Source organism: Ochotona curzoniae, unplaced genomic scaffold (genome assembly GCF_017591425.1).
Source record: "Ochotona curzoniae isolate NIBS_2020 unplaced genomic scaffold, NIBS_Ocur_1.0 contig_1, whole genome shotgun sequence".
Lineage (NCBI taxonomy): Eukaryota > Metazoa > Chordata > Mammalia > Lagomorpha > Ochotonidae > Ochotona > Ochotona curzoniae.
The window spans coordinates 3,788,599-3,806,681 of record NW_024464918.1 but is presented as its reverse complement, the minus strand read 5'-3'; the positions used below and the strand labels follow the sequence as shown (position 1 = coordinate 3,806,681).

The following is an 18,083-nucleotide window of genomic DNA, read 5'->3' as shown; positions in this document are numbered from 1 at the left end:
TCCATTAATGTTGCTATTCTCTATGTCTAACCAGGAAGAGAATTTTCTATTATCAGGTCTTTTAATAAACAACTGAATTTTATTGCATGAAAGGGCTACAAGTATACATTAGTTCACCAAGCAGAATACAGATATTTTGCCTTACATATTGTACCTAAGGTACCAGTACATTATTTACCTGGTTCATTGGTTGCCATAGTGATTTGGGTCACTGTCCAAGCCACACATACTGATTTACATTTTTTAATCCAGGTAGAAAGGATGGCTGTGATATGGATAAGAAGTACATTTCTGGGAAGCCCATGTTACAGCTAACTATGTAAATCCGAAGTCTGCATAGAGTTTTGATGGCAAAACTTCCAAATCTGATGTTTAACAATTGTTTCACAGCTATATTGCCATTCCGTCAGTAGATGGTGCTACAAAGATTGCTAGGATTTGGAAAAAGGACAGCAGTTCAGAAATAGCAGGAAAAAACTGAATTGACTCTGAAAATCCAAAAATGTATTTAGTGAGAGGGTAAAACTTAACCCTTACTTGTAGCTGTTGAGTAAAGACAAATGAGCAGGAGGGATGGAACTCAGCCACCTGAAAAAGTTTAAGCAATTTCTATGAATGAAAGTACAGGCTTAACAAATTATTTCTTTAGATTTACACAGTACACACTTTTAATTAGAAGTGACCAACTATGTAAAAACCATATGTAAATCTTTTGGTACAAGAGATGGATGCACACTTTAAAAAGTAACATCCAGCACTCTTTAAGTTTTGTGTGAAAGGGATAAAATCCAACATGTCACTAGCAAGGCAACAGGGCAAGAATAAAACCAGAGACCCTCTTAGAAGTTTTTCTAGGTACATATCCAAAATTAAGAATTAGCACACCAAAAAATCCTTAAACTTTTAAGTATACCTTAAAGTAGATAAGGAATGGATGCTAGGGGGAAAAAAAGGCATGTATGGTCAAACACAATGATTTATTAAAAATAAAACATAAAAATGATTTTTGTACATACTTCCAAATTTCAGGCAAGAGATCCAAGTAGATTTCATAAAAAATGCTATAGTCGGGTATCAAGTCCTTACAACAAAGTGAACTACCCTCCAAATCCCAAACCCCAGCCCAGGTTTTGCTACAGAATCAGCAAGTTCACTCCCACCCACCCACCCACCCCCGCCCCAAATAACACAAATCAAAACAAGACATTCTGCTAGTATAAAAACGACCAAAGTCCAAGTAATAATAAAAAAATAGAGTCCATCAATGACTGTAACACAAAAATGTGTATGTGGGGTCAAGTCCGTCTTCAGCGAGAGAGAGGTGGCAGGCAAACGGGGGTCTCCCAAGGGTGAGCAGCCACAAAGGCCCCCCAAGGGCGAAACGGGGAGGGCGGTGGAACAAGTGAGGGACTTAGGAGCTGACCCCACCCGGGCTGTCCGGAAGAGCCGTCCCTAGAGCCGCTGCCAGGGGTGCCACCCGCTCAGAAGGAGCCGCCGTAGCCACCCCCGCCCCCGTAGCCGCCTCTGTACGGTCCACTGTTACTGCGGCCGCCCCAGCCGCCGCCGCTCTTCACCGGCCCGTACGAGGACTGGTGCTGGCTGTAGCTGCCGAAGCCGCCGAAGCCGTTCCCGTAGTCGTTGCCCCCGTACGACGAGCCGCCCCCGCCGTAGCCGCCGTAGCCTCCCCCGCCGCCGTAGCCCCCGTAGCTGTTGTAACCGCCGCCCTTGGCCAGGCCGTTCTGGTCTCGACCCCCGCCACGCCCCCGGCCGCCCCGGCCCCGGGAGGCCCGGGAGCCGCCGCCCCCGCCGGGGTGGATGTCCTCCTTGGGGACGGCCTTCTTCACCTCCACGCGATGGCCCTGGATCGGATGGAACTTGACCACCGCCGCCTTGTCGGCCGCGTCGTGGTTCTGAAAATACACGAAGCCGAAGCCGCGCTTCTTGCCCGACTGCTTGTCAGCAATGATCTCCGCCTTCTCCACGGTGCCGAACTGCGAGAAGTGCTCGATCAGGTCGTCCTCGGCCACGTCTCCCTTCAGGCCCCCGACAAAGAGCTTCTTCACCTTGGCGTGGGCGCCGGGCCGGGCCGAGTCCTCTCGGGACACGGCCCGCTTCAGCTCCACCGTGTTGCCGTCCACAGCGTGGGGCGAGGCGGCCATGGCGGCATCCGCCTCCTCCACGTTGGAGTAGGTCACGAAGCCAAAGCATCGGGAGCGCTTGGTCTGGGGGTTCACCACCACCACGCAGTCCGTCAAGGTCCCGAAGGCCTCAAAGTGGCCGCGCAAGCCCGACTCACTCGTCTGCACGTTGAGGCCGCCGATGAAGAGCTTACACAACTGGGAATTCTCCATCCCCACGGCACGGGCTTTGCCCCCGCCCTGCGAGCTCCGAGGCTTCGCCGTCGCCGTGACCGTTGGTGGAGGCCTCTTCACACCTCGGGCCCAGCCGTCGCTGGGGCCGCCGCCGCCGCTCTCCGGCGGGGAAGGCGAGGAAGGGCAGGGAAGGGAGTGCGGAGAGGGGCGGGAAGGGGAGCGGCGCGCGGTGGAGGGCGAGCCGGGGAGCCTGCAGGGCCACCAAAGCAGCCGCCACCTCCGCTCCGCTATCTGAGAACCACACAAAGAGGCCGCTGAACGCGCGCGCACCCGCCCCGATGCGTGCGTCACCGCCGACGCACGGGAGCCTGGGGATGCCCGCCTATCCCCGCCTCGCGCCTCGCGGTCCCGCCTACCGCGCCGCAGCGCCCGGCCCGACCACCGCCTCCCCGCCCTCCGCGGTCTATTCAAGCCGGGCCGCGGCTGCCCCGGCCACTCCTCCTCATGCCCATCTGTCACTGGCGGGCGTCTAGGCGCGCCGCGACGACGGGCCGCCCCAGCCCTCCGCAGTTCATTTCCACTCGGCTCCGCGGCTGTTCCCAGCGGTTCTCCCCCGCCCCTCTCCAGAGCCCCTCTCCCCGCTCCGCGGTGGAGTTGGCGCCAGCCCCTTGAGGGGCATCGAAGTGCAGCCAATCACCGCGAACCCGTGGCACCCACTTCCGTTGTCGGCAGGCGCTGGACGGGCGCGCCCCCGGTGCGCACTGGCCCGGGTGCCCCCTCGGTGCAGATGCGGCCGAGCTGCCGTCTCCGCGCCCTCTCCCGCCCAGGGGCAGCGCAGGGCGCCGTGTCCAACGGATATGCCTGGGGCGCCGCACGCGGGCTTTCCGAAAACGCGTAGTTACGGCCAACGGGACCCCGGGTTTCTCCTCTACACCTGGCGACCCAGTCCCTCCTCCTGTCCCCGTAAAGATGCTGGAGAGCCACCTGGTCCAGGGAGGCGGTCGCTAACGGTTTCCAGGGGGACCGGGCGCGTGGTTCAGCTCAAACGTCAACACGTGGCGGAGTGATGCGCAAAAGCGAGCCCGAGGCGGTATGAAAGGTAACAGAGCTCCAAAAGCCTTTTCAGACCTGAGGACGAAGAGGCAGCAGGAGGCCTTGCCACCGTCTCAGGCCCACACACCCCAGTAGACAATTTCACTCATCTCAGTATATCTTCATATAGCATGTCATCGACCACACACAGGCACCCGATCCTGGCCTGTAAGTGCCTCCTCTGGTGGGGAAGGGATCACTAACGCTTGCTTGTGTTTGAGCCTTTGTGTCTCAAACAGGTCGCCTCTACTGAATACAGTGTTAGAGGACCAAGAGCCTCCACAGCCACAGGGTAACCACTGAAGAAGAGGAACTGCTCACTAAATCCTGGAGTGTTAGGAAAGAGGTTAAGTTGCACTGGACCTGGGAGACAAAGATTGGATAAGATTGCTATAGGGAGTTTGAGCAAAATCTAGAAGAAATAAGGAGCTTCGGGGGCAATGGGTCAACCAGTTGGAAGAGTAGACAGTTTGGGATAGAAAACAAGAAGAAAGGTAAGAGGTCTGTGATACTATGTAATGTTTTGAATCCTAGATTAAGAACTTTGACCATTAAGTATATGGTGGGCTTGAGGTTTAGGAGCCACCTAGTGTCTGGCTTTTCCACTTAATGCTGTAAGCACCCAGTTGTGTGGCTTTGGGCAAATGAGCCTTTTTGAAGACTTAACCAATTTTTTGAGTTAAGATGAAAAATAAAACACTTCCCAGGGCCCAGCACAATAGCCTAGTGGCTAAAGTCCTTGCCTTGCATGCACCAGGGTCTCATGTGGGTGCCAGTTCATGTCCCAGCTACTCTACTTCCCTTCCAGCTTCCTGCTTGTGGCCTGGGAAAGCAGCAGAGGATGGCCCAGGACCTTGGGACCCCGCACCTGTGTGGGAGATCCAGAGGAGGCTCCTGGCTCCTGGCTTCAGAATGGCTCAGCTCCAGCCATTGCAACTACCTGGAGAGTGAACCAGTGGATGGAAGATCTTTCTCTCTCCTTCTCTCTGTATGTCTGACTTTCCAAAAAAAAAATGAATAAATCTTAAAAAAAAAGCACTTCCCTGGATGATGACAACTGAGAATCTGCATGTAAACATGAGGCTATTGCCTGGCATACAGTAAGTGCTCAATGTATCCAACTACTGTATATATATACTATTGAAGACTTGCTTGCCAGTAGAGTACGAGTTGGAACAGATTACCAGATCTGAGAAATGTAAACATATACGCCCGAAGATACTCAAACACACATGTATGGACTCACAAAATGTGAGTCTTATAAATCATTTTTTAAATGTTTTTGATTGACTTAATTTATTCATTGACTAGAGGCTGTGAATAAACTCTATGGAGTCTTGAGATAGAATGAAATGTCTTGTTAAGACAAAAATGGGAAGAAACCCAAGAGTTCAGTGAATAATATTCCTCTTTGGTACACTTACATTCCAAGGAAGCCGTGCTCACAGTGCAACACTTCCAAGGCTGTGTGAAGGTGTATTAGTTTCCTAGTGCTGCAGATGCCCACAGCAGCCAAGGCTAAGCCAGGCTCTCTCTCAGTCTGGCTCTGTCTGTTTCCCCCTCTCTGCCTTTCAAACAAATATTTAAAATAAAAGTAAGTATTATCTCATTTTCCTGATTTTCTTGTAGTTTAAGTGAGGTCAATAAAATGAATGGCAGCTTTAAAGAAACACTGTGAAAGACCAGTAGCAAAGCAGGCATTTGGCTAAATGCCCTCAAGGCTATGTCTGCAAAACACATCAGAGGGCCTGGGTTTGGGTGCCAGTTCCACTCTCACCTCTTCTGGCTGGCGCTTTCTGCTGCTGCACGTCCTGGGAGGATCACTTGCCTCCTGCGTTGGGTGCCCAGCTCCCACTTTCAGCTTGGCCCGGTCTTGGCCATTACGGGTGCCCAGCTCCCACTTTCAGGTTGGCCCAGTCTTGGCCATTACGGGTGCCCAGCTCCCACTTTCAGCTTGGCCCGGTCTTGGCCGTTACGGGTGCCCAGCTCCCACTTTCAGCTTGGCCCAGTCTTGGCCATTACGGGCATTTGGAGAATGAATCAGTAGATGGAGCTCACATGTTCTCACATGTGTGTTTCTCTCTCCCTCCCCCTCTCCCCACCAACCCTCTTACTCTCCTGCCTCTTTCTGTCTCCCAAAAATATATGTATTTTATATTTATGTATACATACATATATATTAAGCAACTAGCACAAACCCTTGCCACATTTTTTGCTCCACTTTTTTCTATATAATATAGGTGGTATGACTGGTACTCCTATGCTGGATCCAGAAGCTGAACGCCATACCCTAGTGATGAAAACTAGAGCTAAACAAAAGAAGATGGAGGTCCCAGAGCATCTGGCAGCTGCTATATCAGCAGCCATACTGCCTATTAGTCTACCAGGCCAGAAAAAAAGAAATATTATATTTCAGCTTCTAATCCTAAATTACATAAGAAGAGTCTATGATCTTTACTCTTCCTTGCAAATACTCACTGGATCTCCAGTGTTATTCAATGCTTTGTGCTAAGTGTCATGTATTATCTTGGCAAATTTTCACAAAGATCTTGAGAGACATGCTTAACTATCATGTCAACCTTTCAGCGGAAGAAACTGAAAGACTTAAAACATCACAGTGGAGGTTTCCCATCTATATGCCACCCTGCCTTTCCCCACAAAAACAAAAACAAAAGGTGCCTGCCCATGACAGAGGGATAAGGCTAGAATAGACTCACAGTCACATCTTAAATCCCTTTGCTTCTTAGCTTCAAAATTTAAAAATTCTTTAGAAATTCAAGGAAGATAAGTGTCATTTTTACATAATTCATATGCCTAGCTAACTTTACTTCCACAAGGATTATGACAGTTACAGATGACTAACAAAGAAAATACATATTGTTTAACCTGAATTTGAATCTTCATAGTTGAAGATTTCTCTCCAAGTACTGAAAGAACCACAAAGGAAAAAAATCAAAAGATGAAGGATCAAGGTAGGGTCAGAATGTAGGGAGAAGATGAACCCCTCCCTAATGAGAATAAAATGTAATGCTAGAAATCCTAGGATTTTCATTTTTGTTATCTCAAGGACATTTGAGAGCCACAACTAAAAGGTACATATTAGGAGCCAGTACCGTGGCATATAGCCTAAGCCTCCATCTTTGGCCTCCCATTTGGGTACCTGTTCAACACCTGCTTGTTCCACTTTCAGTCCAGCTCCCTCTATAGCCTGGGAAATCAAAGGAGGATGGCTCAAGTTCTTGCGCCCCTGAACCCACAAGGGGGACCTAGAAGAAAATCCAAGATCCTGGTTTTAGAAAGGCCCAGCTCCAACTATTGCAGCCATTTGAGGAGTGAACCAGTAGATGGAGGACCTCTCTTTCTGCCCCTCCTTCTCTCTGTGTAACTCTGCCTTTCAAATATAAATAATTCTTTCTTTTAAAAGGCATAAATACTGAACATATAAACTAAAATACTATAGACTAACACATGCATTTTCTATGTACTCCTAGCTGTTTTTTTAGCAGATAATTAAGGTTAAATGAGATAAAAGGTGAAGCCCTACTCCCATAGAATTGGTATGCCCGGTAAGATGAGAAAGAGATCTCAAAGATCTTGTTCTCCCCATAGGCAAGACAAGAAGCCATGTGAGAACACAAGGAAAATGTGTCTACAAGCCAGGAGAACAGGCATCACCAAAACTCAATTCTGACAGCACCTTGATTGTAGAAATTCATCCTCCAGAACTAAGGAAATCAATTTTGTTTGAGTGACACAGATTGTGGTATTTTTGATGGCAGCCCCAACAGACTAATACAGGAACAACAGAATGTGAACACATTTTTTGGAATCTGGTAAGCAGATGACAAAAGCAAACAGTGCACCAGAAATGCTAAAACCTAGAATCCTGCTTGCACTGCAATTCCTAGATGAACTTAGAAAATGGTAGTAGCATCAGATAGCAATAAAGTTAGGATGCAGGTGATACTGAAAATAGACTGCCCCAAATTCTGTAAATGAAAATACTCAGATACCCCAGATTTCCTCATCCAACCTGTTCACAAACATGCAACAGCCTCTTGCTTATCCTGGCAGATTAGAAGGAAACCTGAGAGGCTGAACTGGAGAAATTTGGAGGCTCAGTGTTCACCAATTAAGGTTGAAGATGGGATTGCCATGCTGCTAAATGGGAGGAATAGGGAGAATTATCCTAATAACACCAAATCATGACCTCTCCAACCCCATTATCCATTCGGTTGCCAGACTCCTAGCAATCAGGCTTAATGCCTGCTAGAAACTGAAGAATTTCTCTGGAGAAAATGACCAGGCAAAGAGAAAAGCATTCCAGTTCTCACAGCTAGAAGTAGAGGGAACAAGCAAATACATAATTTTAGGGTCCTTTATTAGGATCCTGTACCCTAATAGAAAAGGCTAAGAACCACAAGATGTAGAGGAAAGACTAATATCAGAACAAAGCACACAGGAACTAAATACAAACACATTTGAAAACAGAATCAAGGAGAGGGAACGAGGACAGTTAAACCAACAATTAATAATAAAACAACTATTCTCAGCAAAATAAAAGCTAACAACCCTGGAGGAGAGGGTAATAAAAACAGGGGATAATTTAAAGGACAGAGAGACACAGAGATCTCATGCACTGATTCACTCTGCCAATGCCTGAAGTGGTCAGGGCTGGAACAAGACCAGGCTAATAGGAACTCAGTTCAGCTTTCCTATACAGGCAGCAGTGACCCAGCTATCACCTGAATCATCACTGCTGCCTCACAATGCATGTGCTGGCAGGGAACTGGAATCAGGATCTGAGGGTGGAACTCAGGCACTGCAACACTGGATGAGATCTTCATTAAAAGGTTATGTGCTAAACCCCAAAATAAAATGTTTAATCTTACCTGTGAAGCACATTCCAAGTTCTGGTTTCAACCTGCAGTGTGACTGGAAAGTGAAGAACAACTTGCAGAGCTCCTTTCCCTCACCTGCACAGAGAAGGGAAACCATGTGTACTGAGATCAGATGGCCAGCAACCTAAAAAGGGCAGCAACTCAGCACGCGACTTAGTGTGTAACGTGCTCTACACTCAGGGCTGTGGCTGATGTAACATTCCCACTCATGGAAACATGCTGAGTCCTGAAGAAGCTCTTCCTTCTTCCTAACAGAACAGGCTGCTCTACTACTAGCTGCTAGTTGTTCAGTAAGCTCAGACTATGTACAAGGACTTTACAGACAGAGAAAAGTTCTTTCAGGATCAAACATTTTCAGTTAAACTATATTTATCACATTTTCTGTACATATTAGAGAAACATAATTACATGCACTTTTAAAACTAAAACCAGAATAGTGAAGAAAAAAAGCAACAACTAGCATGTCTTAGATGAGCAGTGATGCGATGACGGTTAGTGGCTCTGACATGAAAGCTGCTAATGAAGCTTATTCCCTGAGGAACATGCTCCCTAGAATGAGCATGGGCTAAAATCACTGTGTGAGAAATATCCAGTGTGAGATTTCCCACACAGAGTTTGTGGGAAACACAGATTAATGTATTTGGATGCAAAACCACTGGACACCCATGAAGAGTTTCACATGACATGCATGTTCCATGAATTTTGCAGTGTGTGGTTTCTTTGGAACTGACTAATCCTTTCAGACAGCCTAATTCACCTGAAATGTATTTTACTTTCCTGCCCAGGATTCCAAATACAGTCTGTATCAATAGTTTCTGCAACATCAACTGTACCTAACCCTAATGGTTGTTTTCATCGTGTTTTCTAAAAACATGCTGTGATAATCCCAGGAGCAGGGGGAGGGGAGAACAGCGAGGGAGGAAAAGAAGGGAAAAGAAGGAATTCCTACACCTACAAAACTGTATCATAGAAAATTTTAAAATAAAAAAGAAGGGCTGGTATGATGGCTCAACTGGTGGCTAAGCCTCTGCCTTGCAGTACTGGCATCCGATATGGGTGCAGGTTCATGTCCCAGCTGCTCCACTTCCCATCCAGCTCCCTGCTTGTGGCCTGGGAAAGCAGTGAGGATGGCCCAAAGCCTTGGAACCCTGCACTCATGTAGGAGACCTGGAAGAAGCTCCTGGTTTCTGGCTTTGGATCAGTTCAACACTGGCTGTTTGGAGTGTGAACCCAAGGATGGAAGCCCTCTCTTTCTGTCTCTGGTTCTCTCTGTAAATCTACTTTTGCAATAAAAAATAAATAAACCTTAAAAAGAAAAGGAAAAAGAGCTGCTAAAGAATCCAGAAAATAGAGTTGAGCTTTTGTGTCCCAAGATTACAGCTGTGATTTGGTGGTTTCTAAGTTTTGAATCACAGCACACAAAACCGTACATTGCTTCCCTTTAGCAAGCTGTTTTTCAAAATAATTCAAATTTGGGCCCAGCAGGGTGGCCTAGCGGCTTAAGTCCTCGCCGGGAATCCCATATGGGTGCCGGTTCTAATCCCGGCAGCTCCACTTCCCATCCAGCTCCCTGCTTGTGGCCTGGGAAAGCAGTCGAGGACAGCCCAAATCCTTGGTACCCTGCACCTGTGTGTGGGAGACCCGGAAGAAGTTCCTGGATCCTGGCTTTGGATCGGCATAGCATCGACCATTGCGCTCACTTGGGGAGTGAATCATCGGACGGAAGATCTTCCTCTCTGTCTCTCCTCGTCTCTGTATATCTGACTTTCCAATAAATAAAATAAATCTTTAAAAAATAATAATAATAATTCAAATTCCTTATTTTCCTTGCAAACGTTATGTTTCACTCATATGCCACTAGATGGCAGAGAAAACCAGAAAGTAAATTCCTAAGTTTTTTTGTTGTTTGTTTTTTTTTTTAAGGAGGAAAAAGAAAAAGATTTTTTAAAAAATCCTTTTATTGAGAGTTGAAGAAATCTGGCCCTCTGGCTAGGGAACAGTTTTGAGTTTTATTTTCTTACTTTATATTCTTTTGTCAGGAATTTATTCTAGTATATGGTATGAAGTAAAACTAACATTTTTTCCTAAGCAGCTAATTAACTGTTCTAACGGTAATTACTGAATAATCCTTTGTTTTCCCAGTAATCTTTATTATTTTCTCTATCATATATTAAAATTTTATGCATACCATGGGTTCTATCTCTTCCACTCTATGCATCTCTGGCTGCTAATTCTTTTTTGCAGTTTGGTTTTTATTCTTAAGTTATTTGAAATGAGTTAGATTTCACATTTTTCACAATACAGATTTAGGAGCATAGGAGTTCCACCCTCTCCCTTCCTCCTTCCTTATCTGCATGCCTTGCTATTTTTTTCCTAAATCGTTACAATAGCATAGTGTCTCACTTCACAGTAACAAGTTTTTCCTTTCAATATTTAAAGATATGATATAGCAAGCAGAGGAAGGAGAAAAAGAAAAAATAAGATTACTTATAACAAAAGTCAACTAAAATGGAAATCCTACTACTACTCACGAGTACAGACTATTGCTGAATGCAGCAGTTAATTACAAGTATGATCATCTCGCTCACAGAGACTGTGCTTACTGTGCCCTGTGTATATACTGTCATAGGGTCCACTTAATCCCAGTGAGAATGTCCATCATACAGATATCAAGAAATGCTCAATGCTGGTGAGAATGTAGGGGGAAAGGCATTTTAATCCATTGTTGGTGGTAATGTAAACTAGTACAACCACTATGGAAGACAACACAGAGGCTCCTCAGATATCTGAAAATAAATCTAGCATATGCCCAGCCATCCCACTTCTGGAAATGAAATCTGCAACTCCTGTGTATAGCAGCACAATGCAAAATAGCTAAAACAGGGAATCAGCCCAGGTGCCCATGGACAGATGACTGGATAAAGGAAGGAGTGGGTCATTAACCTCAGAACAAGTTTTACAACAAACATTCCCTTAAAAATTAAAAAACAACTCTGGGAGCCAGCATTGCATTACAGCAGACTAAGCAACTGCCTGCGACACCAGCATCCCATATGGATGCTAGCAAGTCCCAAATACCCAGCTTTCAATCCAACTCCCTGGGAATGTGCCTGGGAAAGTAGCAAAAGATGGTCCGAGAGCTGGGCTCTTGGCCACGCATGTGGGAAGCTCAGGTGAAGCTCCTAGCTCCACCTGCCCTAGTTTTACAATGAACCTACTCAGCTTAAATCTGTCTTTGAGTTCCCCTGCAGGCAAGAGCTGTGAACTCTACATTTGTCGATATTCTGAAACATCCAAGCCTAACCACACTTGCTTTCTGAACAGCATTGTTGATAGGTTCCCTGGGTCTTTCTTTATAACATAAACTGTCTTTATCAACAGTTTAATTCATCTGCAGTATTTTGTGATTTTCTTCATTGTGGTATCTGCTGTGGAAACAGGCAGACATACGTATTTCTAGGATAATTTCCTTTCAATGAGAATCTGCTAAGCCTTTGAACTCAGAACGTGAGAACAGGCCAATGTAATTTCAAACAGCAACTAACAGTTCATTCCCTTTCATTTTGATTACTCAACTTGCTGTGTTGACATTATTTACGTTGTTTTCTTCAAATTCCTAAAAAACAAATCAAATAAAAAAGTTTATTTGATTCTTTTTTCTGCTTTCTATTTGCACTCTTTCAGTGTGTCCTCTTTTAAGCCAGAAAGGTATTTCCCAGGAACTGAGGACAAAAATACTCATTAATAATACAAGTGAGCTTAGAAAAACCTCTTCTCACAATGCTGGGACAATGGGAGTTTCCCTAACCCAGCCAGCATCTAACAAAACCAGCGCAAAGAGCAACAGCTTGGCGTTTTTCTACTTTGAATCCTATCACCCTCTTCTCTAGCCTTACTCCTGTTACCCATAGCCTGTACTGTGGTATTAATCATGGGCATCTTGGGAAACCTCTTTCTCATCATCTTTAACAAGCAGAGAGAATCTCTGAATGTCACCAACACACTGATTTCCCGTCTCTCCCTCTCTGACACTTTGGTATGTGTCACGTGCATCCCTCTCACTACCATTTACGCTCTGATGGACCACTGCGTATTTGGGAATACCATGTGAAAACTCAGCTCCTGTGTACAGAGTATCTCCATCTCTGAGTCTGTTTTCTCACTTGTATTAATTGCCATGGAAAGATAGCTGATAGTGAAACCTAGCGGCTGGAAGCCAAATGCATCTGATGCTGACTGGGGATCATGCTGATTTGGCTCTTATCCCTTCTGCTGCCTATTCTCTCGGTCCTTTCCTATAACTTCGCTGATGAGCTTCCACAACCTTTCTCTCCCCACTGACATCTCCAGTCACCGTGTAGCCTGTGTAGAGGACCAGCCCTCCAAAATGAGCCAGCTCCTCTAGTCTACCTCCTTGTTTATGCTGCAGTATTTTGTCCCCTTGGACTTCATGCTTGTCTGCTATCTGAAGATTGTTACTTGTCTTCACGAGAGAAATGGAAAAATAGAAACAGGAAAAATGAGAGCCAGCTAACTGAGAACAGAAGAATCCACACAATGTTGATATCCATCGTGGTCACCTTTGGAGCCTGCTGGCTACCCTCACACTCCTTCAATGTCTCTAATCAGTATCACGAGGTGCTGATGAACTGCCATCATAATCTAGTGTTTGCAGTATGTCACTTGGTTGCTATGGTTTCCACATGCATAAAACCTCTCTTTCATGGATTTCTTAACAAAAATTTCCAGAAAGATCTGGTGGTGCTTGTTCACCTCTGCTGGCGCTTTGCACTTCAGGAAAGATATTGCTATGTCCATTCTGCACACAGATGATCTGAGGGATCTTTATGACTGGTTCATATAACAACAGGAATATAAAAATTGCTGACACTTTGCTGAAACCCTTCCTCAGTGGAAAGTGGAAAGGTAATGGTGGTGGAAAGGACAATAAGTAAAAGGAAACCAGAACTCAAAATGAGCAACTTCATGCCCAATTTGTTTTCTGCTAAGCCTGCCTGTCTCACACACCCACCCAAAACATTCTGCAACACAGAAACATATCACACCTTTCTCTTTTAAGAGACTAACTAACAACTTCAACCACCTAGCTGCCATTACTCATGATAGAGAGTGAACACGAGAAAGCACAGAAGAGGGAAGCTAGGGAACAAATTTCCCAGATCTTATCAGCCAAGGAACTAGCATGAAAATTACCATTAACAATATGCCTATACTTACGCCACGTCAGGACCCTGGGTTGATACTGGGTGCCCCTTCCCCATCCCCAGGTACTGGGGTGGTTGGAAGGCTGAGTGTGGCTTCTCCCCTTGTCTGCCTCCCTCCTCGGAGATACAGCAGAAAGAAACGGAAAACTTGGAAACAATGATCACCGACTTTTCCCCGACCCTCGATCCTTCCCACCCTGATCAACTATGTAAACATTATCCAAAATAAAAACTGCTTGAACTTATATGCCTTTAAGTATTCTACACCTCTCCTTAGCATAGAAACAATGCCACTTTCAAATATGCAAACTGTAATGCTGAATTAACTAATCAAGTCAGAAAGCCACCATCATAATTTATTAATTTACTACCAAACTAACTTAAGATCAAGTTAAAGTTGAAGTCATGGTTTTAACTTAACATTTAAATCAAGAATTGTAGTAACAATTAATTCTCAAGCCTGGAATTGGCCTCTCTGGCTTACAACAGCATATTTTCTTCACTAACAATGCTATTAACGTTACTAAAATTGGGCACAAATTTGTTATTACTCCAATTATGCCAGCAATCCCTTTAACGTATTTATGGCCAATACAGAAAGTATTTTCATTACAAAATGGCTTTTTATCCCTAATTCTTCGTGTATATTAGATAAAGGTCATCACAACTCAATCATTGGGTCCAAATGACTTCTCTAGACCTTTTAAATTTCTCGTATATTATATGAATTAAATATTGTTAAAAAGAGTCCTCAGGGCAGGCATTTGGTGCACCGCTTAAGATACTACTTGGCATGTTCATATCCCTCATCAGAGTGCATGAGTCGCAGTCCTGGCTCTGGTTCTGATTCCAGCTCCCTGCTAATGTGCTTCCTTGAAGGCAGCAGGTGAAGGATGGCTGTACCTGAGTCGCTGCCCCCAAGGAGGCATATCAGGCTGATAGAGCCCTAGCTAATGTGGGCATCTGAGGAGTGAATCAGAGAATGAAAGGCTGGTCTCTCCCTCTTTCTATCAATTAAAAAAAAAAAAAAAAAGATCTCTCTTCAACACAAACCCACAGAAAAGGTTCTGCTAAACTGAAAAGGATACAAAGCTATTGCTTAAACAGCCACTAGCTCAGTGGCTTGCTAAATCATGAGCAGCTTTGTCATCTGCTAGATAAGCCTCCCTAATACCTATTAAATTTGAACTGCACCTTAATGGTATGTTTTAAAAATATTTATATTTGCTTTTGAATAAAATGAAATGTTTTTCTCATGACCAGATTTGTTACCAGCTTAGATAACCTCCCTAACACCTATTGAATTTGAACCACATCTTATTTGCATGTTCCAAATGTAACTACATTTCCTTTTTATTTTTCTGGCGTTTTTTTCTTGCACGTTAACTTTCACACTTTCCCCTGCAGAAATGTCACTCCATCTGCTCTCTCTCACACTCAACCGTTATCTCTTTATCTTTCTTTATCTCTTTTATCTCTTTCTTTATCTCTTTCTTTTATCTCTTTATCTCTCTTTCTTTCTTCCTTTCCCTCCCTTAGTCATTCTCTCTCTTTTTTTTCATTCTCTTTGGGATTTCTATTCTCCATCAATTTGGGATCAATGAACAAAAGCACTGCAGGACATAAAGTGTAAGTCTTACAGCATTAGTAGCAGATACTACTAGCTAAATATTAACTTCAAATGCTGTCAGTTTCGAATTCTAAAAGTGCAAGACTGCAGCTCTTTAGCCCAGAAAGCAGTTTCCTAGATAAGCTTTCTATCTCCGCTAAGATAGAAATAATAATAATACTTAAGATGCAACATGGGATACATCTTACTTTGCTTAAAAAAAACTAAAATAAAAAAGTATTGATTCTACTTTCCATAACTAAAAGATTCTAATAAAACCTTTGAAATCCAGAAAGGGCATCAAACTCTTCATTTTAAAAGGAACTGGCGCCCATACGGGATCCTGGTGCATTCAAGGCAAGAACTTTAACCACTACGCTATAGTGCCGGGCCCATACACAATTTTTTTCACTTACAAAAGGTTAAAACAGGGGTGGGGAATGTGGTGGCTCAACAGATTAATTCTCCACCTTGCAGTGCAGCATCACAGGTAGGCATCGTTTCTAGTCCCAGGTGCTTTGCTTCCCATCCAGCTCCCTGCTTGAGGCCTAGTAAAACAGCAGAGGACAGCGTAGGTCCTTGGAACCCTGCACCCATGTGTAAAGTCGGGTGGTGACCTCTGGCTCCTGGCTTAGGATCGGCTCACCTCTGGCCATTACGGCTATTTTGGGAGGGAATTGGTGGGTGATCCTCTCTACCTCGCCTCTCTGTAAATCTGCCTTTCTAATAATAATAATAATAATAGAGAACCACTGCCCTCCCTTTAAAAACTAAAAAGGTTAGAAAATTTTGTAGGCCCATAGGTTGAGACATGGATTCTAATCTGGTGCTAACCTCATTCTCATCCGCACCTGCAGACTAGTCAGCCCGTTAGCCTCGGTTTTCCCTATCAGATATGGAATTCAAAGGGTTGACAGGTGGTATAGCAAGCTAATCCTCAGCCTGTGGTGCTGGCATTCCATATAGGCCCTGTTTCTTATCCTGGCTGTTCCACTTTTGATCCAGCTCCCTGCTAATGGCCTGGGAAAATAGCAAAGTTTGGCACAAGTCCTCGGGCCCCTGCACGCATATGGGAAACCCACCAGAAGTTCCAAACTCCTGACTTGCCCAGCTCTTTGCACCGCGGCACTGCGGCTATTTGTGGAGTGAACTAGTGGTGGGAAGATCTGTCTCTCTCCTGCAATTCTTTCAAGTAAAATCAACAAATATTTTCAAAAAAAAATTTAAAGATATGGAATATAAAACTTATTCCAATATACTCTTCATTTCAGGATATCCACACTGAGTCATGCAACATGGAATGTTACTGACTCTTTTTAAGTAAAAAGGTCATGAAAACAGTAATTTTTAGAACAGGTATACAGGTTCAACAGATTGTTTTATATTGAAGCCCTCATTATGGCACCTAGCACAACGTCAGCACTCTGTAAATATTATCTACCATTATTACTAGGAAGCTCTTGCTGTAGCAAAGAAACCAATACATTATTTTTAAAATGAAAGGCCTCTAAAGTTTGTGATCCTTTTATTCCTTCTTTTCTACATATGTCATGTGTTTAGGACAAAGGCAAGACAATTTAAAAGCTTCCCTTCTAAAACTCCATGGAACAACACACCCAGCAGCTTTAGCCAGGAAAGAGCTTGGCTCTCCTTCCCAGGAATGGCATTGCTGTGGGTCTGGAAAAACGGAGGTGCCACTTTCATCATTTTCAGAATATAGGATGCAGCTGTTCTCCTGGTATGCCACACATCCTGAGGTGGCTCTCAAGGGCTAAAAACAGAGCTCAGGCGATCAGTCCAGGGCAGCCAAGCTCCTTCTATTTCAAGGTGGTCATATTTCAAATCAAATGGTCACTCTGTATATATCCCTTCTCCAACCAAGCAGGAGTCGTTGGGTGCATCCTCTTTCATGAAGCTGTTCTCAACTTCTACTGCCCAAAAGGATCTTTCATTTCGATTCCTTGTAACACTTTAGATTTAGCTTGAGGCTCTCATAAGACTCTGCCAGAAGCTCCAACTTTTCTATTTTACTCTGTGATTGGTTGTATAAGTTTTACAATTTTTATGGGATTGAAAGCAACGGTTGCCTTTTTAATTTGTCAAGCATCCAACATAGTGCTTTGTACACACTTGACATCTAGCAAGGATTTGGTACATTTTGCAGCTAAACTCTGAAGGATAAGAAATGTAGTCATGCAACCAAATTTAAAGCATAAAACAGCTGAGACTTTTACAACGTATCTGTTACTCTCAAGATTTTTTTACATTAAAATACGAACACCAGCAGAATAGGAATATTGTGGTGCTGCCAGTTAAGCCCCACCTGAGACATCTACATAGATATCAGAGTTCCTGGTGCCAAGTCCTGCTTTTGCCTCTGCTTCCCGTCCAGCTTCCTGCTAGCATGCATGAGAGGCAGCAATGATGGGGCAAGTGCTGAGTCCCTGGATTGAGCTCCTGACTCCTGACTGCAGTCTGGCCCCACCCTAGTGCTGCAGGGATTTGAGGATTAAATCAGTAGATGAAAGATAAAGATTGCTCTTTGATTTCTCTTTCTCTTGCTTTGCCTCTCAAATAAATAAAAATGACTTAACATTTTTACAAGTACACACTGTTTTTTCAGTTTTGCTACCCTATCTTCGTCAGTTCTAATGAACAATATATTCTCCTCCGAAATTTCAACAAAAATCTATCACATGCTACATATATCTTTTAACCTTGTGAATTGAAGAGAAAAAAACCCCACAACATTAAAAGCAAATATCTCACAACACTTCTTTAAAATTTGGGGGTAAGCAACTTGAGGCATCAAAACACCAATGGTAAGAATCACTAGACAATCTTGGCCAATCTCTAGGTTTTCCTAACACTATCCTTTCCAAAAAGACTCATCATTGTTGTGGCAACAAAGGGGAAAAAATGAGAAACTTTAAAATATGAAGTA

The 18,083-nt window shown here is 44.3% G+C and overlaps 1 protein-coding gene and 1 pseudogene across 1 annotated transcript; one reads left to right on the top strand and one right to left on the bottom strand.

The window, feature by feature from the left end:
• Positions 1 to 1,193: 1,193 nt before the first annotated feature.
• HNRNPA0 (heterogeneous nuclear ribonucleoprotein A0) lies at positions 1,194 to 2,460 on the bottom strand. Its single transcript, XM_040975579.1, has one exon. It carries the CDS (start codon positions 2,349 to 2,351, stop codon positions 1,482 to 1,484), a length of 870 nt encoding a protein of 289 aa, XP_040831513.1. The 5' UTR covers positions 2,352 to 2,460; the 3' UTR covers positions 1,194 to 1,481.
• A 9,636-nt stretch (positions 2,461 to 12,096) lies between these two features.
• LOC121152260 lies at positions 12,097 to 13,138 on the top strand (annotated as a pseudogene).
• The last annotated feature ends 4,945 nt before the right edge of the window (positions 13,139 to 18,083 follow it).